The sequence below is a fragment of the Cebus imitator genome, unplaced genomic scaffold (genome assembly GCF_001604975.1).
Source record: "Cebus imitator isolate Cc_AM_T3 unplaced genomic scaffold, Cebus_imitator-1.0 Scaffold191, whole genome shotgun sequence".
NCBI lineage: Eukaryota > Metazoa > Chordata > Mammalia > Primates > Cebidae > Cebus > Cebus imitator.
Window position 1 is genome coordinate 316,615 of NW_016107506.1, and position 26,023 is coordinate 342,637.

General features: G+C 40.7%; 1 protein-coding gene across 2 annotated transcripts in view; it reads right to left on the reverse strand.

Moving 5' to 3' along the window:
• Window positions 1-209: 209 nt before the first annotated feature.
• Window positions 210-26,023, reverse strand: part of KLF7 (Kruppel like factor 7) — an 88,388-nt gene continuing 62,574 nt past the window's right edge. For both annotated transcript variants that reach the window (XM_017546691.2, XM_017546690.2), the window contains exons 4-5: window positions 9,011-9,134; window positions 210-1,829 (exon numbers count right to left, since the gene is read on the reverse strand). In XM_017546691.2, the coding sequence (XP_017402180.1) occupies window positions 1,778-1,829; window positions 9,011-9,134 (176 nt within the window). In that variant the 3' untranslated portion in view covers window positions 210-1,777. The remainder of the gene's footprint in view (window positions 1,830-9,010; window positions 9,135-26,023) is intronic.

Sequence of the window (26,023 nt, forward strand, 5' to 3'; positions counted from 1 at the left end):
CAAGCGCCATTTTTGTTTTATAGACGTGTCTTGAAGGGATGGTCCCAGAATATACAAAATATACAATCTGTCCTAATAACCACCCCGCTTGCTTGCATAGGCCATTTGATGGTCCTAAAGGCAGTCTTTGGAGTTGAGGCCAGTGCCAGCTAGCTAGGAATGCGGGTAGAGACCAGTATTGGATGTGTGTGTGTGGTATGACAAGTAAGGACTATAGACTCCTTTGGAGTCAGCTTGCAGAGTAAATGTGAGGCCTCTGTTAATCCTAGGGGTTCTAGGTCACAAGCCATGGTGGGCCTAGCCAAAAAAAAAAAAAGAAAGAAACAAATGTGTCTCTCTCTTTCCTTTTAGACAGCCCATGAGAGAAACACCTCAACTTTTTCCTTAAGTGTCAACCCTTCACTCCCACAATGGCATTTTAAACTGTGTATTGTAACAAGTGGGGGACAAGAGCTCAGTGGGCATGAGACAGGAAGACAGGATGATGTTTTGTGAAGCCACTAGACTTGGGAGGCATCCTCAGTTTTCCCCACTCCTGGAAAGAGTGATATTTTTGGCTTTTTGTCAGGTCATAAACCAGAGTTAAATTAAATACGCAGCTGCCCTCTGAGACTAGCGACATCTATGCTGTAACTGGTTATGGGGTAGCAATGACACACAGCACAACGGTTGATCACTATGAGCTGAGGTCATCATGCCTCAAGGAGGATGAGAGAACTGTGATGTCCCATCTGATTGGCTGCTTCGAGAGCTGGACATCCAGGTGTCGAGAAAGTCCTGGAGAGCTTTAGTCCATGGAGAAAAGATAAAACATTTAAGCTTCCAAATGAGCTTTTCAAGTTTTCATTAGCAAAAACGGAGAGATTAAAAAGAAAAAATCTAGCACTGGCAATAAGGTGAGGCTCAAGGGATATACTGTGATTTATCATCAAGGACTTTATTCTCTTGGCCACTTTGCAGTCATGCTAGAAGTTTCCAGAATCCCTAGTGCATATGGTGTGCAAGAGTCAAAAAGTAAGAAAAGAAAACTCCTCCCTTGAGAGTGAAGTCTACAGAAATGCAGGCCAGAAAGGTGTAAGGTGTTATTCCAGAGTCTGCCGCCGCTAAGGCCGTTGGGATCGACGCGAAAGATCTCAATAGTACTAAGAAGAACCAAAACCAATCAACAGTTCTGTGAGGACGTCTGACGCACGGAATAGTAGGACTTTTCACACACAAAGGACAAATAAACCAAGAGTTAATTTTGGCTACCAAACTGCAATTTGGTTTTCTAGGTCATTTTCCCCCAACTATTTAAAAAGAAACATTAGTGCTACACATATGCAACTTTAAGATGCTGGATTCTCCTATCAAGTTGCACTGAGAAGCAAGTTAAATAAGCCCCTCGGAATGCCGTCCACCTGCAGAGACGTCACATCCATTTTCTTTGATTTCCATTGGCAACAGCGGGAAATTATTCCAATAGTGCTGAAGTAAGCAGCCAGTCTGCCTTGCTGAGTTCACCTGGTTTCCTTCTTATCTTCTTCCATCTGGCTAGGGCAAGGCATAAAGAATAGACGTATATATTTTAAATATAGTTGAGTGCATGACAGTGTATATGTGTGTTGGTCCGTGTGTGAGTGTGTGCATGTGTGTGTGTCTGTGTGTGTACAGAGGTTTATAAGTCAGAACTTTCTTCTGCGAGGCAATGAGTCCCCGCCTGAAGTCCAGCCCCCTGCCTCACGGCATTTCCTTTAGACACTGGCCGATGCCACAGCAACTCTGGCCTTTCGGTTTTTTAGATATGTCTCTTCATATGGAGGGCCAGATGGTCAGACCTGGAAAAACACCTAGGAGATATAAACAACAAGGTTATTAGAGAGCTCCCAGCAAACAGCTTGACTTGCATCACTCCTTAGGAAATAATTTCCCTTACTTCACACAGACAGTACACAGGTATTGAGAAATAGGGCTACGTGTTGGGAAGGTGAGTTTAAGGGGCAGAATGCTCGGTTTAAATTCCATCTCTTCCAATAGCTGTGTGTCTCTGAGCACATTAACCTCTCTGTACTTTAATTCCTCCTCAGTAGAGTGGGAATAATTATGTGTTTCCCTCATAGGTGGGTCGTGAGGATTCAATGAGATGATCTATGTCAGGTACTCAGAATACTGCCTGGCACATTGTAGGATCTCAGTGCATGTTAGCTGTTATGATCATAATTGTGATAATTAAAGAAGAATGGGAAAGTGCTTTTGAAACCCGTGTCATGCCTGCATACTGTAAATATAATAAAGAATAATTAGTCTCTATCATCAAAGGGTGGAACTCTGAAATTTCAACATCCAGATTTCAATCCTAAGCTTTACAATGAAAGCCTAGAAATACCGCTTGTGATACTTATAGGCTTATAAGACGCTCCATATTCAAGTCAAAAAAAAAGAAGTGGTGAGCGCTCACAGTTACTATGTTACGATATGTAGGCACTGCGCTAGGGATTTTCCCAATATCACGCCATCCTCAGCAACCCTCCATGGTAGGTATTCTCACCCTTTGTGTGCGTGTGTGTGTGTTGGGGGCAGCGAGGAGTGGGGTGAAGGAAACTGAGGCTAAGGTGTTTCTTGGAGCCTAAGGCCCATAATTTAGTGCCTTCCTCACGTCAGAGTAGATCCAGTGGTCATCTTCTTCCCTCTTTCCTCTAACATCAGCTATCTGATATTCTCCTAGGTAGCAACCCTTCTGCATTCTCATTTGTGTGAGGCTGAAGTTGTGCCCACAGTACTCTGCTAAGCAACAGTCAGGTGACCTAAAAAGGCCAATGAGAGCCAGCCCTGGGACATCTACTGAAATATTATTGGAAGACAGCAGCTCTCTTTCCACTGTGATCCTGGAGCAACTGGTGTCTATGTTGCCATTGCGGCAAAGAGTTGGCTTGAGAATGAAGTCCACAGAGAAAAAGGGGATCTGGGGAATAGAATGAGTTCTGATGATCATAACAGAGAAGCTGGATCCAACCAAGCCTAAAGACAAATCAAATTCTGGTCCTCTTAGTTACCTGAGCTCATAAATACCCTTGGAAGCTAACTGCAGTCTAAATGAGGTTTCTGTATCTGTAACTAATAGTGTGGGTGTTTCCAAATCCCTGTAGGCTTCAATCAGGTTCTGAATGAAATCCCAGTGAAGTCAGCCTACATGACAGTAGTCATTCTTAGCTCTGAATGTATGCTTTCCCCCCAGACCATTCGCCTGAAACTAGCTGCTTTCTTACCTGTGAGAAAGTTTCCAGGCTCCGTGAAGACTGACACACCCCTACAGCCCCAAAGCTCCCGTCAGAATGTTAGCAAACTGTGCTGTTCAGGTTAGCAGGGTTTCCTGTTTAGTGCAGGATTTCCCTATGTTTGTTCATTCTTAAAACAAAAAATACCCACCCTTTCCCTTGACCTCAACATTCTCCATACCTCCTGTTTGTGTCCATTCCTTAAATAGGCACATGTGTAGGATAAAACTTCAAAGAAATGAAGTGAAATGGGACAAAGGTAAAACGAAAACCACATAAAAATGAAAAAAGTACAACAGAAAACAATATAATCCAATAACATGCTGCTTAATAACAATTCTAATTATACCCACTTACTTACTTCCCACCCTGACTTTGTATGAGGAAGATATTTAGATAAACCTTTAGAGATGCCTCTAAAGGGGGTTTGGTTTGCTATAAAACAGTGCCACTACGTTTTCTTTAAGACTAGTACTCCATGTCACTGGTACACAGAAAAAGCAATATAGCCTGCAGGGAATTCAGCATCTAAATGGTATAACTCTCTTTTATCCTGAGGGTATAACTCAGTATTGCCCACTGCCTGTTCTCTTTCCCTTCCTCCCTCTCTTCCTCCCTGCCTTCCTTCTTCCTTCTTTTTCCCTCTTTCCCTCCTTCTTTTATCCCAACAACCTGGAGAAGGAAGATTCAAGTTGGGACATTCTGTTTGTAGGTTTTTTTTTTAATGAAATATCTTTATTAAGATCCCTATAAAGAAGGTACCATTCTTATTCCCATTACCAGATGAAATATTCATCAGAAAGAGGTCAAAGCAGGCTTTGAACACAGGTAGTCTGACGCCAGAGCCTACACTCTTACTCATATCTGCTTGCCACATCAAGAAGAAGGGAGAGCTGGACTGTCAATTTAAGGATCTTCTGGTAGGCAGAATAATGTTCCCTCCAAAATGTCTACACTTCAAGCCCAGACACTGGGACTATATTTGGTTACATAATAAAGAATTAAAATTATGGATGGAATTAGTTTATGAATCAGCTGACATTAAATAGGGAGATTATTCTGGATTATCTGGGTGGGCTCAGTCATCACAAGGGTTCTTAAAAGTGGGTGAGGGAACTGAAAGAAAGAACCAGAGAGATGTCAGCATGAGAAAAATTCAATAGCTTAACGATGGAGGAATGGCGTCACGAGCCAAGGAATGTGGGCAGCTTCTAGAAGCTGGAAAAGGCAAGGAAATGGCACTCCCCTAGAGCCTCCAGAAAAAAATGCAGCTCTACCAAAACCTTGAGTTTAGCCCAGTGAAAACTATGTTGGCCTTCTAGCCTACAGAACTGTAAGATGATAAACTTGAAAAGTAAATAAACATGATACTAAATTTGTGGCAAGTGGTCAAGGTGGCAACTAGAAAATTAATCCTGAGGTTAACCTGGTCAGGCCTGAGTAGGAAGTAGCTGTGAGAAAGCAACAACGCAGGCACCCAGAAGCCTGCCTGTCCAAGAGGAACGCAGGGGTTTGAGATGGTAAGGAGTGGAGAGAGGGCCTGGCAGTGGGAAACCCCTTTCCTTTCCTTTCTATATCTTAAGAACTCACGGGAAATTAGTATTCTTGATACAGAGCTTTATTTGAAAAAACCACTCAGTAATGTATGTGCTTGGCTTTGTTTCAGCCTTTACCAATTACTGGGTATTTAATGGTATAAGTATAAGCATCTCCCTTTATCCTTCAAATTCAGGGTAAAAAAAAGTGGAAAAAAGTAAACTAAATCTTTAACATGGTATGAAATGTAATTGCACCCGTACTGAATCAAATGAACATCATTATTTGTTCAAATTCCAAAAGGAAAAAAAAATATATGATGCTTAGGATTAGCCCAGGTCCCTCACTATTCAGGTTTTAATTTAAATTCAATACCCCAGCAAGGAATTTAGTCATGATTAATTTATACTTATTAATTTATACTTACTGAATTCCACATAGGAACAGTAAAAGGTAATAGGTAAACTTGGCATCTAGAAGTACAGAATCAAATAATTTTAAGGGCAATATACCCCTAGAGGGTATTTATAACTATACAGCAGCCAGCTGATCTTAAATGAGAAGGTCCTTAATGATTGAAATTTGTGCATAATGGAGATCTGGTCAACCCCACTGTCATTTCTCTTGCTCATAAAAAGGGCACACAAGGCCTGGTGTGGTGGCTCCTGCCTGTAATCCCAGCACTTTGGGAGGCTAAGGTGGGCAGATCACCTGAGGTCAGGAGTTCATGGCCAGCCAGACCAACATGGCAAAGCCCCATCTCTACTAAAAATACAAAATTAGCTGGGTGTGGTGGTGGGCACCTGTAATCCCAGCTTCTTGGGAGGCTGAGGCAGGAGAATCGCTGGAATCCAGGAGGCGGAGGTTGCAGTGAGCCGAGATTGTGCCACTGCACTCCAGCCTGGGCGACAAAGCAAGACTCCATCTCAAAAGGAAGAAAGAAAAGAAGGGAGGAGGGAGGAAGGGAGGGAAGGAAGCACACTAAAGTCACATGGGGATTAAGTCAACAGCAATCTCCTAGGCGACCAAGGGGCTACGATCCGGGCTGGTATTTCTTACCACTTAAAAGTGGGCTGACATAAAGATCAAAATGCACCTTCTAAACTGCCCAAGATCTGGAATGTACTACACTAGTAGCAGTCTCCCTGGATTATAACTGTGCTGATTCAGTCAGTAGATTGAGGGCCTGCATGTTACCACTGCTGGAAACTGAGCCCTATTTACCACCATTAGCAGCCTCCCACTCTGTGGACTGCAAAACCACTTATCCCTCTAGCCACTGGCCACATGAGGGCTGCACTCTCCAGAGTCAGATGGTGAAGAATGGCACTACTACTGTGCTTTCTTTCCAAACCCAAACCTGAAGCCAGAAGTCACAAAGCCCAGTGTCTGTAAGGCCAGGCAGATAAAGTAAGTACCGTGGGCCAAGTATAAGAAACACAGCACTCTTGGACTATCTGTTTCGACTTCTGATAAGGCATGGATACAAAGAAGTATAGCGCTTCTTGTAAGAAGAAACAACAGAAAGTGGGATAATACTTGGCAACCAGTGGCTTGCCTTTGAATTGTGGAGCCATAGGGAGTGGTGGGAACAGTGGAAAAATAGTCATCACATGGCTATGGCAAATGGGTAATGATTGCTCTTCAGCTCCAGCCAATCACAGCCACATGGGAATGTGAGCCCACTGTGGCCAAATCTGATTTTTCCAGACAACACCAGAAATACAAACTTTTTTGTGTGACATTTAACGATTTTAAATGTTGGCCAAAAAAAAAAAAAAATCAAACCAAAAACGTCATGAATTTTTTAAAAGTACCCTATAGGCAAAATAAAAGCATACGTTAGACTTGGTACATGCTTAAGGAAAGGAAGTCCAAACACTGTTTAGCTTCTAAATAGGGCAGTGTGAGTATTCAAATTTTAAGAGGCAAGGGGTGGTACACATATATATACTGTGGTATCAATAGGATGCAGTGTCCTGCCAAGGGCTACAGACGCCCTCTGTTCCTCAAGGTAAACGTCTTCTAAGGAATGCCAACTCCCGGTCACTCCAGGGTTTTCTTTCATCTGCTTTGGGACCACTCCAATTCCCCATGCCGCCTCCTAGGTCTGACTATTCTTAGCACAATCACTGCAATTGAAACGCCAAGGTGCTGCCTGTCATGAGACACTAATGAGAATACAGCTCATTTCTGACGTTGTCAAAAATGCACTGTTGGCCTGTGTCACAGGACGTTGATCTACTCAATCTCCCCCAAATACCATGTCGCAGAATTTGTACCATCTGCTCAGCAAATTTCTAGCTCCAGAAACCGTAGTGTATTTTGGTGAAGGAAACAAAGCAAAAGACTAACCAAACCACCCATCTCTGACATCTCTTTCAGCGAAATAACCAATGGGTTTGGAATAGTTCCCCACATAAATCATACAAAAGACTGGATTAAATCCAAATATATCAATTGCTGGAAGGTTGTAAATTTCTCAATAAGTCAGTTGATTTGAAGAGTGGAATACTAACTTTGGTAATTTCCCCATAAGAACTCTTTGTCCACATCCAAGAATTATGGCAACCCATAATGCTGACAATCTCCAAGTAATAGCCTCCATACCCTTCAGAGCTGGGCAACTTGTGTGTACATGCTACCATCACACTCTGACCACTCACAAGGAATTCATCTTGGTCCCAGTTGATAGAACAGAACCCTCTCCTTCAAAAGACTATGGGCAGAAAGTCACCATCTGTAGAGCTTCTTTATTAGCTAGAGTGAGAGAGGCACAAAGCAGGAAAACTTGAGATGGAAACAGAAGGAAGATGGAGAATAAGGAGAAACTCTGCTGGAGCACACTCTGTAGAAGACAGTTGCTGATTCTTGTAAATACAAGAGGACTTCTAGGTAATGGATGGAAATTAAACAATGACTTGTATTCTTGGGTAGCAGAACAGAGTTCCAAGAGAATGGGAGACAATAACTGCATGAAGTACACTTCCTTACCACTGGGGTGGGAGGTTATCTCTGGGCTCCAGGAGGCATGAGGTCTTTATTTAGCATTTAGAGAATGAAGATAAGAGGAAAATAGCTTCTCCAGGAAGAAGAGAAAAAAAAAGAAAGAAACAAAGAAAAACAAAACTGCTCCTTTATAAGGAGTCTGGACACTCCTTCCCTATTCACCAAGCAAACACTACTACAGAGGAAGGCCTGGTGAGGGGGAGGTGTGGGGTACAGGGACTGGGGGAGGCAGGATGCAAAAGCGATCACATTTCCTCCCAAGAAAAGCCAGGCGGCTGCTGCCATCCTGCAAGCTGGGGAACCCGGAGGCTTTCAGGGGCTTTTATCGTATTAGAAGCATTTTTCTCATCATAACTGAGACCTTTAGTATTGCATTAAAAAGATGGTTAATTTTCTTAAGCTTCCTTTTAAACACAGAAATAGGATTAGAAGGATAACACGCTCAGATGCAAGCCCATTATTTGATTATGTCTAAACCTAATCCTGCCTTCACCTTGGCCTGCAGAGTCTCCAGTTTGGGGTTTATTGGTTGATAATGCCAGGGCTGTCAGATACTATTACTTGGGTAGTATCTGTTGCTACGTGCTCTTTTTTTTACTATCAAATGCAGAAGGCTTAAAATTGAATTACAGGAGAAGTTCTCAAAGCCTCCTCATTTTTTGCACCCTTTTACCTATTTTCAAGGAAGAAAGAAAGATCTGGGCCCCCAAAGACTGGGAACTCTCTTCAGTACAATGCATTTCCAATAATGCTTCAGAGACAAGCCTTAGAGTTATAGGAACCCTAACCTTCCTTCCCTGAAGCAAGCTTTCTACTCTTTCTCATTACTAAAGATGACGGAAAGTGGTATTGATGTTGATACAAAGATCAGACGTCCCTACAGGTGACCATTCTCTCTCTCACTCATTTTCATATTATACTGAAGTCATCTGTCACATCTTGTTGATACCCAATGACTAACACCACTCCTGGCTCAATAGTGTTCAGTAAATGCTTGTGTAACTGAACCAGGAATTCACACTTCCTCTTGATTTCAGGCAAGAGGGCACCCCCTTTTCTCTCCATGGAGAAGTCAAAGGCATTTCCAGGTCCAAGTGCCTGTGAGTCAGATCTGATCATCCAAGCACACAGGTGCAGCTCATCCTCCAACCCCATCAGCTTCTACTTCCCCATCTCTCCTCCCCAGCCCATCAGCTTCTGCTTCTCTTTACCTGTCGCAGTGGTTGCATTTGAAGGGCTTTGCACCTGTGTGTTTCCTGTAGTGCCTCGTAAGCTCATCGCTTCGTGCAAAACGCCACTCGCATCCCTCCCATGAGCACTTGTAAGGCTTCTCACCTGCAAAAAGAGATGGAAGGACCGTGGTCAGCAGCAGGAACAAAAGGGACTCACACCCGACCAGCCTGTGCTGCCTGCTGGTCAGGCTTGGGAAAGGGCTGTTTAAATCATTCCTAAAAGACTAGATTTCCTAACATAGCACACCACTGTTTTTTTTTTTTTTTTCCAAGTCTCCTGGTGTTTTGTTTTTTGTTTTCTTTTTTGTTAACCTTCAAAAGTGGTTTCACCAGATCCTCAAATCTGAAGCTGTCATTTCAGTTCCCAGAGTCAGAGCATTTCCTTTGACTGGTGAAGGATCAATTTTTATTTATTTTCTATTCCCCGGAGCACTTTCACCCCCACAGTCCAGGCAGAAAGGAAATGTGCTATTTTCATCTGAACCACAAATGCTTCTAATTCTATTTTTCTCCAGAACCTACAGTCATTTGCCATTTCAGGCTTTTCAGTCTTCTACCTCCCCTTCCCTCCTACCACAAGCTGAAGCCAGGTAGCTGACCGACAAAGCAAACATCTTAGGTCTCCCAGAGCCACTGTTCCTTCCAGTAAATGTGATGGATGGACAATGAGGAGAAAGGACTACAATTGGAGAGTAAAACAAAAATCACTTGCCAATTCCTGGCATTTATGGAAAATACTATCACAAAAGTCTGAGTTACGATGCTCACAGCTTAACAATTGCAGAATGCTCATATTAGAGAACAATATACATTATTGTAAAATATTTTTTTTAAATCAATTTGGAGAGCAAGGTTTTAGCCACAGGGAAGCTGCTTATAAGCATGAAATTCAAACACTTGTGCTCAAGTGACCTTTTCGCACAGTAAATACAGATGGAAGGATATGTAAGAGCAAGTACATGACTTTGCCTTAGACCTTTTTTTAACTCAACACATCTGTCACCAAACATGACAAATATTTACCCTTCCAACTGTACGGTGGACTGGTTCTAATTAAAAAGAAAAATAATCTTTGGAAACCTGTGAAATCATGAAGGAGAGTTATTGAGCCCTGTCACTGAGAGGCAGGTTGGTATGTGGTTAAGAGCTTTAAAGCCAAATTCCTGGGCTCAGCTTCTAGTTCTGTCCTTAATTGTCTGACCTTGGGCAAGTTAATAAACCTCTCTGTGCCTCTGTTTTCTTAGAGATAATAATAACAGGTACTTCAAAGGGTTTAGAGAAGGTAAGTCAATACACATGCATATTATATATTAATTAGAACAATGCCTGGCATATGTAAGTGTCACATAAATAATAAGCATTAAAAACTACCAAACTCAAAATTTCAAGATACCTAGGTGTCAAAGAACGATGGCTGTCCCATTATTTCCCCATTTTTAAAAGCTCAATCTTTACTAGGCAGCCCTGAAGGAAACATTACCCAGGTACTATACTTGACCTACTTTCTTCTTTCCACCTTTCCCCTTCCTTTTAAACCTGACTACAAAGCACTCACAATTCTTTATTTGTATCACCTAGAATCAAACCAAACATGCTTGAAATTTTTATTTCATTAAATTGGTGCCCTAGTGAGCCACTGCTCTGTAAGACCCACAGAGAAGAAGAACGAGAAACACGGGCATTTCTTTTAAAGGGAACCAAGAGGACATGAAGGAGGGCTGGAGGCACAGGAGGAAACCCATTCAGTTTTGGAAACCAGGAAAAAAAGAGGAAGAATCACTGAGCAGTGTTAAAAGTTCACCTTCTGGCTCCTTTAAGCCAAAAGTTTAGAAAAGATGTGTTAGCTGAAGAGAAGGTAGCCAAGAGGAGGTGCCACATAAACTTTAGACTGAGCATACTTGGGATCTTTCTGTGTTCATTCCAGACTCTAGAACTCAGTATACTTGTCTGTTAAATGAGGGTGAGCTTATTAATAAACCCATGCTTATTGTGAGGTTTCCATCAGTTGTGAGTAAAACAGGTTTGTTCAGCCTTGCATGCAGTCAGTATTCAGTTCCTGTCTCAACTCCCTTTCCTCCGCCTGTGTTCACAGAGGTTACTAGGAAGACAGACCTAACTAGCTGTCAATAAAAACCTTCATAGCTCGTGGCTCCAGAAAGCCAACTCTAGATACATTCTGGGTATCTGAAATATTAGAAACAGAGAGTCTTTTTAAATTTTAAGTATTTTTTCAGTATAAGGATGGAGAACAAATCCAAAATATGGAGTGTTCTTTAGGACTGCTCTGAATGAGAAGGACACAGAAGGGCAAGTAAGAGATCCCAGTACCCTGTAGGAGAGACAGGCCAGCATCATTTATTTAATGCCGCTGATCACCCACTAGGCTCTGTTATCTCTAGGGGAAATCTGGCACAAACCAAACAAGGAGAATCAGGCACCTAAGAAATTCAAAATGCCCTCCACCCACGAAGGCTTTCAAATGAAAGTAAAACTAGAGGTTCCTGGAACCTTGGGGACCAAACACACCCCAAATGCAATGAGGCACCTAGGAAATACCATGAAACTCTACAGCAGCAAGCAGAGACATCTAGTCCCCAGAATCAATCCCATAATTGAACTGACTTGTCCATCACAGGCAACCACATTCTGAAGGACACAGGAAGGGCAGAGGAAATGCAGAAGACCGAAGTGAATGTCTTTGGGCATTTTTTTCCCCATTTCAAACTGTTTGCTTTTCCTCTTGCTTAATTCCTTTAACTAGTTCTGACAAATAATATCAAGAATGTAGTTATTCTCTAGGAAATGATTAGACTCTTAGTTACTTCCCGGTACCAACTATCCAACCCAGGAGCTATTTCAGCATCTCGTGGCTATGTCCACTATTGAGAAACTGCAGATATCTTGACTTAGCTCTGAATCTTATCACCTGACATTGTTTCCTGCTTGTAGCAATCACTATTCAGAATAATATGGAGGACAGGTTCTTTGTGCCCTGATATTTTAGCCAGGTTACTATTATAGTGATTTATCAAGCTATTTTCCCATCATCTGGCTAGTTTACCGACAAGCTGCCATTCCTGCACATACTCACTAACAGAACATTTAAAATAATCAAGAAAGGCCAATGAAGGAGCAGTGCCTGAAGGCAGAGTTCCCAAATCAGAGGAGCAGAAAAAAATATATTTAAAGGATTGGGAATATGATTTTATATTTAGGGCACAGGATTTGTAGAGTTAGACTGGCCTTATTTCCAGGTTCTGTACCCACCTCTATAAGCCAATTCCTATGGAAAGGCAGGTCGGAGAAATTCTTCTGTCAGTATTTTCAGCCTGGCCAAGACTGCATCTCCCTCAACAGCAACAGCCACGGCTTGATCTTGGGGGGTGGACCTACCTGTAGCCACGATACATTTGTTTTCATCCTTAAAAGCCTACCTGAAGATTTCTGCTCATTTCATCAAAGGCTGAATTTCTTTCTTTATAAAAGAAAAGATGAAGGGCTTTCCTTATGAGAGGGAGGAAAACTGCAAGTCAGTGGTACTAGAGCAGGTTTCATGCAAAATCAGCTCTTCTCTTTTACTCTCCTTTCTTTCACCTTCCCTTGTCTCCTTTCTCCACTCCAGATACTTCTCCTAGGTATAAAACAGAAACTGTCATGGCCTTGCACAACACTATGCCGTATCGCACTTGGAATGAGGCGCACTGTTCAGCTCACTGTACCACTAGAGTGAACAAAAATGCTCAAGAGTGGTCTGAGACAAGCAGATGGAAGAGATTCTTAAAAACCCAGGATTCCAGTCCAGGAGGGGCATGTGAATGAAGGCAAGGATACCACACAGAGGGCGGGTGAGGCAGCGAGGCTATGCCCCACAGCTGACAATGCTGGAGGCAGAGGACACCCTCAGGACCTCCTAAATGTTAGGGTGAATATCGAGAACCACTTTCCCTGTCTGGCAACAACCCTAGGATACTTGTTTCCCTGGGGGAGTACATGCCACCTCAGAGGAGACAGTAGCTCTGATCAGGTGAAAACAGATATATAGCCAGATGAGGGCTGGCAGGGAGAGGTAAGGGTGCTTGGGAAACAGAACTGACATTTACAAGAACTCACATTCTCCCACAAAATTCATCTGAAATGGAATGTGGTCTAAACCAGTGTGGCATTATGTTAGTTTCTTACAGGGTCACTCTCCCTATATCATGGTCATCAGAATTGACTGATCAAAAACACTCCCATAAATACTTTTTGAGCATGCATCTATGATATATGTAGGCCTATTCATGAATCATACAGATGTACTAATGTCCTATTATAATATTATAAAATATATATTCAATAGACCAATTAAAATGAATGAGAATAAATTAAATATAAATAGAAGTCATACATATTTCTTCTTGCCTTCAAAAAGAGTGTTGCACAACCCAACTTCTGAGGCCACTGCCCTGTAGGAGAAATAAAAATAGCTGCTGTCAGCCCCACCATCTCACTGGTCTTGGGGCTTCCATTCATGGTTCCTACAGTCTATTCTCCTTATAACAGTCAAAGCAATCTTTGGAAAATGTAAATCAGAGCATGAGTGTCTCTTACAGGGGGACTTAGTCTATATATTTCTGTAAAAATGGTCTCTTTGACATCCACTAGATTTTACGCATTTAAAAACATTATTCTGCAAAGGGTTCCACAGGTTTTGCCAGATTGCCAAAGACATTCACCCAAAAAAGGTTAAGATGAAGTTGAAGTTTAAATGTTCCAATGGCTTTCTATCATTCTCAGAAAACAAGTCAAAAGCAGGCAAGGCTCTACAGTATAGATGGCTGGCTCCTGGCTACCTTTCCAGTATCACCTCCTATGCTCCTCCTCCCCGATGCACCCACACTGCTGTCGTCAGGAGACTCCCACCTCAAGGCCTTTGCACTGGCTCCTCCCTCTGCCTGGAACACGCTTGCTGCCTCACTTCATTCAGGTCTCTGCCTGAATGAATGTCTCCTCCTCTTAGAGAGCCTCCCTCACTATCTCCTGTAAAACAACATTCTGTCACTTTCTTCTTAGCACTTAATTACTTTGAAATGAGACTGCACATTGTTTGTGTGTATTATAGTCTGTTTTCCCCACCAGAGCATAAGCTCCATGCAGACATCCATTTTGTTCACTGTGATACCAACAGCACTAAAGCAGTGCTTGGCTCAATCCTGTCAAATACATTAAATGAATTTAACAAAGCATCCTGATTTGCAACAAAAACCCAAGTACACCTAGAGGGGCAGAACAGCCTGTGTGATTTCCAGTCCCTTACTTTCTAGGTATTAATCTGGTTTAAGAGTAGAAATGTTTGCTTGGTTGCTTAAACCTGACATCCTTCTTTGCTGGGAACTAAAATATGGTATCCAACAATAAATTAAGTTTTCCTTTACTATCAAATATCACTTCTACTTCTTCCCTATCTTCTACAGTCTACAAGAGGAGGATCCTGAAAACCTTCCTATAACCTAATCTCACACACAGGAACCTAGCCTCCTGAGCCACATCTCCTCTGGGAAGCAAAGTGTGTCATTTTATGAAACTCATTTGTAGAGTTTATCTATGAAGATGTATTTGAGACAGCATAAGTGATATGTCAAAGGTACTGTACTATAAAATTGCCTATAAGAAGAGTGTAGCATAAAATATGAACATGTGGCAGAATCTTGCACTCAAGGTTTAAAAGACTGTTGAAAATAAACATCACTAATACAAATTTTCTTCGTTCATTTCCTGATTTGCAAAATTTCAAATTCTTAATCCAAGTTCTAAAGAGATTAGGACATTGACATGCCTAGATTTCTGTTAAGACTAATTTTACCTGTTTCCTTTTATTTATTTTTTTAATGTGGTTCTAGATATTTAGGTATGTCAAGGTCCTAGTCTCTTTAGGACTTGGATTAAGAATTTGGAAACTGTGCAAATCAGGAAATGGAAAAGAAAACCAGAAAGGAGGAATACTTTGCAATAGGTTTACATTGCTGCCTTGTACATCTAGAAGAATTCAGCGAAGACTCATCAATTGCTTTCACATCACACTCAGTTACACTAGAGCATTTAAGCAAGCTGAGGCATGGTGGCTCACACGTGTAATCCCAGCACTTTGGGAGGCCAAGGCAGGTGGATCACAAGGTTAGGAGTTCAAGACCAGCCTAACCAACATGGTGAAACCCCATCTCTACTAAAAATACAAAAATTAGCTGGGTGTAGTTGTGTGCATCTGTAATCCCAGCTACTCAGGAAGCTGAGGCAGGAAAATCACTTGAACCTGGGAGGCGGAGGTTATAGTGAGATTGCACCACTGCACTACAGCCTGGGTGACAGAGTTAGACTCCATCTAAAAGGAAAAAAAAAAAAAAAGATTCCAGCTGGCTCTTGAATATTTTTTTTCAAGTCTTTTTGTGGAGCTGATTGATGGAAAATAAAACAAGGGCTTTCTTTTCTAGAATTCCCAAAACATTTATAATAGCTACTATATAAAATAAAATGTACACTCACTGAGGATCCATATGGCATTTTCATCCATCCATTACTTGCTTACCCAAAGGTGTAGTGGGTCCAAGTACCTGAGTTTACACAGTGTACCAGTCACTTTACAGAACATAGAAACATTTGCCCTATTTGTTTTTACTCTTAAAACAACTAAAAAAAAATAATAACTGGGCCTAGGTCAGGTTTACTCATCACTACCTTAAAATGTTTGTTCAAAAATCTGTAATCCAAAATTTAAACCATATCCTCAATGAGGTACAGCTCCTACTTTAGAATATGGAGAGAGGTGAGAAAAGATTTTGACTGAATCCAGCAACTGCTGACAACAATTGTGTTTGTGTCCAACACAGTAGCCACTAGCCACATGTGGCAATGAGTGCTTGAAATGTCCCTAAGGCGACCAAAAAACTGAGCTTTTAATTTAACTTTAATTAACATTAAGATTAAAAACTGAAGTAGTGTAAAAATATTTCACCCTCTTATTTTGTTAGGACTGCATTTAATATTCACCATTGAAAATTTAGCATGAGATACCCTGGAAACATAAAATAAACACTGGATCTCAAAGACTTACTATTAAAAAAGAATGTAAAATATTTCTCACTAATAAATTTATATATTGATTTTATGTTGAAATGGTTATATTTTATATATTAATTTAGGTAAAACATATTAAAATTAATTTTACCTTTTATTTAATTTTTTTTTAAATGAGGTTACTAGAAAATTTAAAATTAGATATGTGGCTTGCATGTATTTCTATTTTAGACAGCACTAGTTTAAAATATATTTTCTATATAGAAACCCCATCAACTCGAGCTGAAAAGCTCATCCTTCCGATATTTTTCTCCATGCCCAGCCCATAGTCTAGAATCCCAGTGTTCCCATTTCTACATTCCAACCCATGGGAGAAGCACTCTCCCAGGCTCAACCTTGGAGTTATTCTTCACTGTGAGAAAGCTAGGGGAGGAAGGACTCAGCAAACAAGTCCAAGTACTCCACCTTCGTGTAATCTCTCCTCTCCACCCCTGGGTTTATTCTCATTACTATCAGCCTTGCTGTCTGCAAGGCCCTGAATGCCTCGCCGCATGCAACAGCAGCCCTTCTCTGTTTCAAGGGATCGCCTCCCTGTTGCTGCATCAGGATCACCCGAGGCACTTATTAAAAATGCAGATTCCTAGTTCCCATCTCAGATCTTCTATATCAAAAACTGTTTTTAGCATCTCTGTGCATAGGTTCAGGGATCTGAAGAAGTGACATTTAAGCTGAGATATGAAGGAGAAGGAATTAACCAGGTGCAGGGGTAAGAAAGCTCTGGAGGTTTAAAAAGCAGCATGTACAAAGGCCCCAGGAGAAACAGCTTGGTGCTTTAGAAACAGTCATTAAACCAAAGGCCCAAAGAAGCCTTCTTCTCTGATCCCTCATCCCACCCGCAAACTTAATAGAAGGTTTCGAGTCTCTTTCACTGGCCAGGATGTAAATTCTGTGGGGGCAGGAGCCATATTTGACTTGTTCTCCACTTTATCCAAAGTGGCTAGCACAAACTTTATACACAGTAGATGCTCAGATAATACTGTTATTTACATTTAGCACCCAAAAAAGTGCAGTAATAAAAACGAAATAATTTCTGTCTTTAAATTGTTCTCATTCCCTGTAACCATTTCTCTTTAAATAAGCAGTCCTCTAGCACAGTGGTTCTCAAACTTATTAGAATTCCCTAAAAGACTTATTTAAAACACAGGTGGTGAACCCCACCAGGAGAGGTTTTGATTCAGTAGATCTGATTCACTAGGGGAGGGCCTAAGAATCTGCATTTCTAACAAATTCCCAGATGATGCTAATGCTGCTGGTCCAGAGACCACACCTCAAGAACCACTGCTATCGAGAGGAAATAAAATGAACTCAACATTAAAAAATAGATTATTCTAGCTCTGGCTCTGCCACATAATAGCAATGTGGCCTTGTAAAGGTATTTAATAACTTCTTTGGGGACTTATGGCTCTTAACTGTGTAGGAAAGGAATTAAAAAAACACACACACACACACAAAACTGTCCCAATTCTTTGCAGTCATGAAGATTGGATGGAACCTAGTATATGAAAGTGATTGGTCAATTAGAAAGTCCCCAATGAATAAAAAGTGTTATTAATGGTGTTTGATATTACAGGTGCTGTTCATAGTGGTGATATCAACAGGGAGTTTACAGACGTACAGGAAGCCAGTGAGAGAGGTGGAAACAGAGAACTTTGTCACCTGTATGTGCAGCGCAAGGGCATAAGGGCTTCTTTATAAGACTTAAACTGGAGCCCAACCTGCCTTGTGGAGCACAGCCAGGGAAATACACAGGATTAAAGAAATCCCTAGGGGCCACATGCCATTTTTAACAACTATTAGCTTTTTCTAAAACGTTCCTTTTGAGACAAGGAGTTAGATTCTTGGTGAATTTGTTTGAAATGTTGGAGGAAGACTGTGTTGGTCATGGAAATTAGTTACCAACCCAGATGCTTAAATAAATTTAGCTGTTGAAAATTAAAGAGCTTCTGCAATGTGTAATTTGTGATTCCAATACATGTGTTTTCAAATACTTTACTGTGTTTCTGATAAGCCAAGCAATGCCATAAAATTATTTTTATTTAATTAAAAATGTATGCAGTATTATAGTAGTTTCCAGTGGGCTGAGTGAGGTTTAGCCAACAAACACCACTGTTCCCCCCCACCCTGACACAATGCAAAACAAAAACTCATAACTGTTTAGATATTACTATAATTTTCAAGACTGTAAACTCACTTAAGAATTTAGAGCTCAACAACACTTACACCTGAAGCTATATGTGCTCAAGTTTTGAAATAGGCAAGTCTGATCATTTGGGGAAAGTACATTTTTTTTAAGCAACAAGTTTAATTTGTTTGCTTTTTTAAAATTTTATTTTGTTTTTATTCTTTTTGTTATTGTTTTTCAAGGTTAACTTTAAAAATTATTTTAATCAGCTTTTTTGGAGTTAAATCCAAATAAAACTTAATGTCATCTTGGAAATTTAAATATATTTTGGTGATTACCAGTTACAAGAAAGTTAAAAGCTAGGTATATACTAAAATTGAAGAAAAATGTTATTAGAACATTAATCTTTCCCTTTCAAGATGACAACTACACCACATGAATTTATTTGAAACTCATTTGTAGAACACTTTTTTCCATTTAGCAGCAATGGTATTACTCTGTAAGTCAAGTTCTCGAAAGTCAATTTGATGTATTAAATAGAAATTTGATTATTAAAAACTGTGAATTTTAAACTCACCTTTAGTCAACTTTTGTTTTTTGCTTTCAAATATAAAGATCACCATACTGCAGAAGATACATGCAGGAATGGACTCTTACTACAATGACCAAGTTATTATTATTATTATTTTCCTTAGAGAGTGTCTCACTCTGTTGCCCAGACTGGAGTACAAGGGTGCAATCACAACTCACTGCAATTTCAAACTCCTGAGTTCACGTCATCCTCCCACATCAGCTTCCCAAGTAGCTGGGACTACAGGCTCTGGTGCCACCACACCTGGCTTTTTTTTTTTTTTTAAAGAGACAATGCCTCCCGATGCTGCACAGGCTGGTCTTGAACTCCTGGCCTGAAGTGATCCTCCCACCTCAGCCTCACAAAGCACTAGGATTACACATATGAGCCACTGTGTCTGGTCCCAAACTATTAATTTTTCAATCACCTTAAAAGATTTTAAGAATGAAGTAAAAAATTCACTTTTGCTCCAAACAACATGTTCCAAGCATGGGTAATATCAAGGTATCACTCTGAAAGTGATAACACTAAATCAGAAGTACACCCTATAGAAGTAAATCAACATAGAAAAGGAAACTTCCCCTAAAAACCGATATATTTCAGACGCTGGCAACTTAAGTGTACAACTCCTAGTAAGTACAGCCAAGGAATTAATTTTTCTTGCAGGGAGGGTGGTAGTAAGAAAAAGGTAATTGGGAAGTACACAGCTTTGAGGGAGGGTACGCCTGCATGACCCCCTACTGGGGAGATCTTTGGGAAGCCTGAGGGCAGGTGAGAGGACCATGTGTCTGTGAACCACAGAAAATGCAGGGACATGGAGGGCCAGGGCAGGTGGGGAGAAGAGACTCAACTAGGCTTATCAGATCAGGGACCCATGGTGGTCATTCATTGGTACGTATCACATTAGTTGACAATGCCTAATTTACTTTCCTGGATACACTAAAGTTTTCTTTTTTTTGCTAACCAAAAATTTAGAAAATAAAAGCCTAAATAATTTATTATTTGGATAAAAGTTAACTTTCTGCTACATATGTGTTATCTTTTTAAATATCATTGATCTATCTATATCTATTCATATATATGAAATATATATATTATATATTATATATAGATAATAAATTGAAATATATATTATATATTATATTACATATAAACATATATATTATATATAATGAAATAAATATTATATATAATAAATAAAATAAATATATATAATATATACTTCATATATATGAATATAGATAGAACAATGGTATTTAAAAAAAAAAAACATAAAAAAGGGTAATCCAAAAACCTCATAAGATCTGCTTCTGGAAGCTATAAAATAAGTGGCTTCAGTAACCTAAATTTATTTTAATTAAGTTAATGATAGCAAAATTGATATTCCCTGATTATATAAATGCAGGTGGTAGAAAAGCATATAAATAGCTCATATGGTAATTTTCTCTAAAATTAAAATAATAAAGGCAATTTTATCCATCTTCAAGAAGCCCAAATGAGGCCAGGTGTGGTGGCTCACACCTGTAATCCCAGCACTTTGGGAGGCCAAAGCAGGCAGATCACCTGAGCCCAGGAGTTTGAGACCAGCCCAGGCAATGTGGTAGGACCCTGCCTCTACAAAAAAATTAAAAAATCAGCCAGACATGGTGGTGCACACCTGTGGTCCCAGCTACGTGGGAGGCTGAGGTGAGAGGATCATTTGAGCAGGAGAGGCTGAGGCTGCAGTAAGCGGTAAGCTGTGGTTGCACCGCTACACTCTAGCCTGGATGACAGAGCAAGACCATGTCTCAAAAAAAAAAAAAAAAAAGAAGAGGCTAAATTAGATAATTTACATCCAGATCATGGAGAGAAGAGCCCTCCTTGGACCAGCTATCATTCATGTTGAATAAATATGAATCCAGTTCTCCAGAGCATTTGAGAGGCAAATATCGAATCAGTGAAGATTTAAAACATCAATACGTCTACATAATTCTCTTCCAAAATGATCAAACATTTTTTTAGAGACTAAATTTCTCCATTAGCTAAAGCAACCAAATACATACCTTACTCAAATATAAAGTCTAAAAAAAGAGTAACCCCAAAAGAAAAATTTCATTTGTTTGTTATTTGGATACACGATAACCTAGGATAGATGCTCTCCACGTACCACTATCTAGGTACTCAGGAAAAGATGTACACTAAGCCATGCCACTTATTTTTCTACCTTATCACCCATCACTTCTTACATAACCCTCTAGTCTCCAACATCCCTAGACAGCTCCCTTACCCCACCCGGCTCCCACCCAAGCCCTTCCCACTCACTAGGATGTCCTCTGCTCAGAATGTGCCTATTCTCCACATGTCACCCCATCCCTAAGGATTTTCCTCCTCGGAAAACTATACCCTTGTCTAAGTTTTCACTCTTTGGCCAGTTATTTACTATTTCCTGTAGATATTTATCTTTTTGTGCCTTGATCCCTTGCCCTGTTTTTCCCCACCCACATTAAATGAAAAGTGCTTTTAAAAACAAGGACACCTTAAACCCCCAATGGAATAAATACTGATTAAGTATCTAATATGTGTCCAAGCACTGGGCTAGACGCTTCCTCATTGGCCTCTTTATAATCATCCTCAAAGTCTAGCACGGGCTCAGACACACTGTAACATGTACTCCATACAATGTTTGCTCATTCAGACATCAGACCATGAAAATCCAGCAGCATGAAAAGCTGTATTACTACCTTGCCTTCCAGATTCACAAACCCTAAATGCATTATCTCCGAAACACTTCATCTCTGTCCACCGGTAAACAGGGAAAGTCAAATACTTAGACTTCTGGTCTAACTCACTGGCAGTGAAAGAAACAGTCTCTTCAGTGTGACAAGTTAGATTCAACAAACAGTAATTGTTGGTGCTAATATACGCCAACCAATGACATTGCTAGAGATTAAAGCTAAACAGAAAGGCTCTTCACATTAGAGCAGCTCCCGGTTAGGAAAGCACCATGCAATACATGCAAAGAACATGAGACTCAATGTGTTTGATAGATGTGTGTAATGTGGACATGTGAAACAGAAAATCCCTAAGACTTGGTAAGACTATTATGGCAGGTGTTGTAGAGAAGATAAGCCTCTCTGAAACTTGAAGGACACCAAGGACAAGGGCAATAAGTATTTCATGGAGAAGGAACAGCATGCGCAAAGGCCCAGAGATAAGAGTCAGTGGTTTATCATCCTGAGGTCACGGGTAAGTATGTGAGGAGGACTCTTAAAAATGGACTGGAGAGGTGGTAACGCCAGATCCTAAGGGGCCTTGATGGCAAATATCCCCTCAAGAGACTGACTGCCTTGAGGTCGGACCTCACATCTGTGCATACTTGTGTCCTCAGAGCCTGGCATAGTATGTGGTCCTAGGACTTTCTAAAGCATAACCTCTGGGAACTGGCTCTAGACCGACTCTGGTAGAGTTGGGCATTCCTTCCTTCTGTTCGCCTAACTTCCTCTAGAACAGACTCATTATGCTGCTTGAGTAAACTGTTTACATTCTATGTAGCTCCACAAAACCAAATGGTCCCTTTAAGAACAGAGGCTAGGCTTATTCACCTTAGTATTCGCAAGACTTAGAATGCTGGACACATGTCAAAGACCCTCAATTAACCCGGCTGAATGAACATACCCATATACTACTAGTCCATCTCCAAACCTTCCTTTAAGCAGTTACCTAGATCTTCCTACATTTTCTTTCTGCTGCTCCCTAACAGGAATCATCAGGAAGAAAACACAATGACTGAAACCACCCATGAAATCTACATTCACACACACACACACACACACACACACACACCCTGCCCTCCCCCTAAATCTGCAAACAACTCAGCACAAACATATTGACACCCACATATGTAGAAACACCCCCACACAATCTGTCATCCTGTATACCTCTAACCTCAAACAGCCTTAATTTTGTCTGTGCTAAACTCACAGCTACAAAATACTTTCTCTTCATTCTTCTACTGAAGAATGAAGGCATTCTGGGAGGAAAATGTCAATGTAATGTGACTTTACACTATGGAAGGGGGAAAAAGAGGTTCAAGAAATATTAAAATGTAGTTAATTTGACCCCATATGGTTTCCTGCTCAAGTTCTTAATTTCCCAGTCACTTCATATTATTCCAATAATGAAAATTCTCATGAAATACAACATGTAAATTATGTTTCCATTCAGAACTTGAGCCATTCCACAGAAACCTAGTTTTCATGCAATTATTTTGATCTTGCACTGTGCCACAAACTACAATGTACTAGGATGTTACCCTTACCATTTCACACATTTAGAATTTCAGAACTCAAGAGTTTTATGTTAAAATATCTGCATTACAGGCTTTTAAAAAAAGGATTATTAAGACTAAAAGCATAGCAGCAACTGCCAGTTGTCCCCCTACATTCATTCTCTCCTTATCTATAGTAAGAGTAGCCCCAGGATTTTGTTGAGCTTATGGCCACCCAAAATAAAGACTGTATTTCCAAACTCCTTTGCAATTGCTTGTTCACATCTGACCAAATTCTGGCTGATGAGATCTAAGTGAAAGTGACAAGTGCAATGTCAAGTTGTACTTTACTTATTTATTTTTCAGACAGAGTCTTGCTCTGTCGCCCAGGTTGGAGTGCAGTGGCATGATCTTGGCTCACTGCAACCTCCCCTCCCGGGTTCAAGTGATTCTCCTGTCTCAGCCTCCCGAGTACCTGGGATTACAGGTGTCCACTACCACATTCAGCTGATTTTTGTATTTTTAGTAGAGATGGGGTTTCACCATGTTGGCCAGGCTGGTCTCAAACTCCTGACCTCAGGTGACCTACCCATCTTGGCCTCCCAAAGTGCTGGGATTACAAGTGTGAGCTATCATGGCCAGTCAGTCAAGCTGTACTTTTAGAAGTAGGAACATCCTCTCCCCTTCTGACTTTCAAAATATCTGCATGAAAACTAGATTCCTGGAAAGTAGGCCTGGTGGCAGCCATCTTGAATTTCAGTGATCTGGGCAATTCCTTTGGGATGGAAACCCAAGGGAGGAGTGACCCACAGAACAAAAAGAGTTTGGGCTTCTGACAGTTCTCAGTGCAGACTTTATATTAAAGAGAAAAGTCTTACATCTTTAAGCTTCTGTTAGCTTGAGTCTTTGTCACAAAAGCTTCATTTATGATCTAATTAATTCAAAGCATAGCATAAATGAAAAAAAAGCAATCTCACTTCTTTTCTCCAGAAAGGGTGTCAGAGTTTCTGGAGATGGTGCCCCATGTGTACAAGTACAGTTTACTGGAAAACAGACACACACACAATTCACCATCAGGGGACCTGTGCTCTAGTCCTAGCTATTACCACTTATGATGTGCCCTCAGGAAAGTTACCAACTCTTTGAGTCTCACTTTCCATCTCTGCAAAACAGAGCTTATCTCTTCTTTGGCACAGGCCTCACAGGGCTATTGTGAAGTGTGAAGAGAGATGATTTCTGTGCAAGTGCTTAATATGCTGCAAAGCACTATACAGGCAGGGTGATTATTAAAATATTTTACCCCAAAATCCTTCTTTATGCAATGTGACTCATATTAACACCCAGTACCTGAATGTACCTTCCTGGTGAATAAAGAGCCTGCAATCACCTGTTCTAGCTAAGATGGTTAGAGATCAATTTGAGACGTCAGGAGATGTCAGGAGCAGACCACCTCTGGAGGCTGGTGTTTCATTCCACCATCAAAGATAAGACCTCAAGCCCCAACTCCTCAACTTACAATGTGCCATTGATTAGAAAGCCAAGGGGTTTCAACCAAACAGTATAAACCCAATATCACATGGAGAGAAACTGCCCAAAGCCCATATACTACTAAAATATGGTGCTTATCTTACCACATCTCATATCTCATCTGCTGAAAGGTATTTGGCTTTTTCTTTTGGATATATGAATATATGAAAGGCAGAATCACTCCCTGATGAGATGTCTATATTTTCCTTCCTCATGTAGATATACATATAGTAGAAAACTAAATGTAGGAGAAAGGTACATAAACAAACCAGACAATACATGCCTCTCTGCAGAGAAAACACCTCAAATCATCATCATCAGCCAAGACTTGTGGTCCAATTCCACCCATTTTTCAATGGGGGATAGTGGGTTTTAGATCCTAGTACAATGGGCTGTTGGCTAATAATTAGGTTCTGGGCACTACAGAACCTAAGGGCCTTACGTATATTCTGATCTCTAATTCTCTCAATAGCCCTATTGCTATTATCCTTTCTAGATGAGGAAATAGAGGGCTGGAGAAACTAAGCTGTTTTAAGTTCACCCAACTTACATGTGGTACAGTCAAGAATGAAACTCAGGCCATCTTACCTTCAGAATCCACATGCTTAACCACTGCCTCACTCTGCCTTTTATATAAGCAACAATAATTAAAGTAGGATCAATACTCATATTCCCTTTGGAAATATTTTCTGATAAAACAAATGTTTCAACTGGAAAGAATGTCAGAACTATTTAGATGCATGTATATAATAGCTGTTCTAAGTTTTTAAAAATGAATCAGCAATGGAATAGAATCTACGGAGATGGGAAGCCAGGGGTGTGAACTACAACTCATTTGCCCTTCCCTAGAACCCCTGGTCTCATTTTCAGCTCACAGGATGGTACTACTGACTACTAGACCTTAGTGTGGGTAGAAAATTTTTTCTTCAGAGAATACCTGATATTAACTTACCAGCATTTTTTCATTTCATTCTCTTACCTTCTCAGAAAACATCTGTGTCACCTAAAATTTCCACATAAACCCAAAATGGAAACCCCCAAGGCCAACAGCAGAGGAAGGATTTCATTCTTTTTTTTTTTTTTTTTTGAGACGGAGTTTCACTCTGTTGCACAGGCTGGGGTGTAATGGCACGACCTCAGCTCAACTGCAGCCTCCATCTCTCGGGCTCAAGCGATTCTCCTGCCTCAGCCTCCCAAGTAGCTGGGACTACAGGCGCCCACCACCATGCCCGGCTAATTTTAGTATTTTTAGTAGAGACAGGTTTTACCATGCTGGCCAGGCTGGTCTCGAACTCCTGACCTCAGACGATCCACCTGCCTTGGTCTCCCAAAGTGCTGGGATTACAGGCATGAGCCACTGTGCCCTGCCGGATTTCATTTTTAACCTGCACTTCATTGTGAGATGAGCTGCAGCTT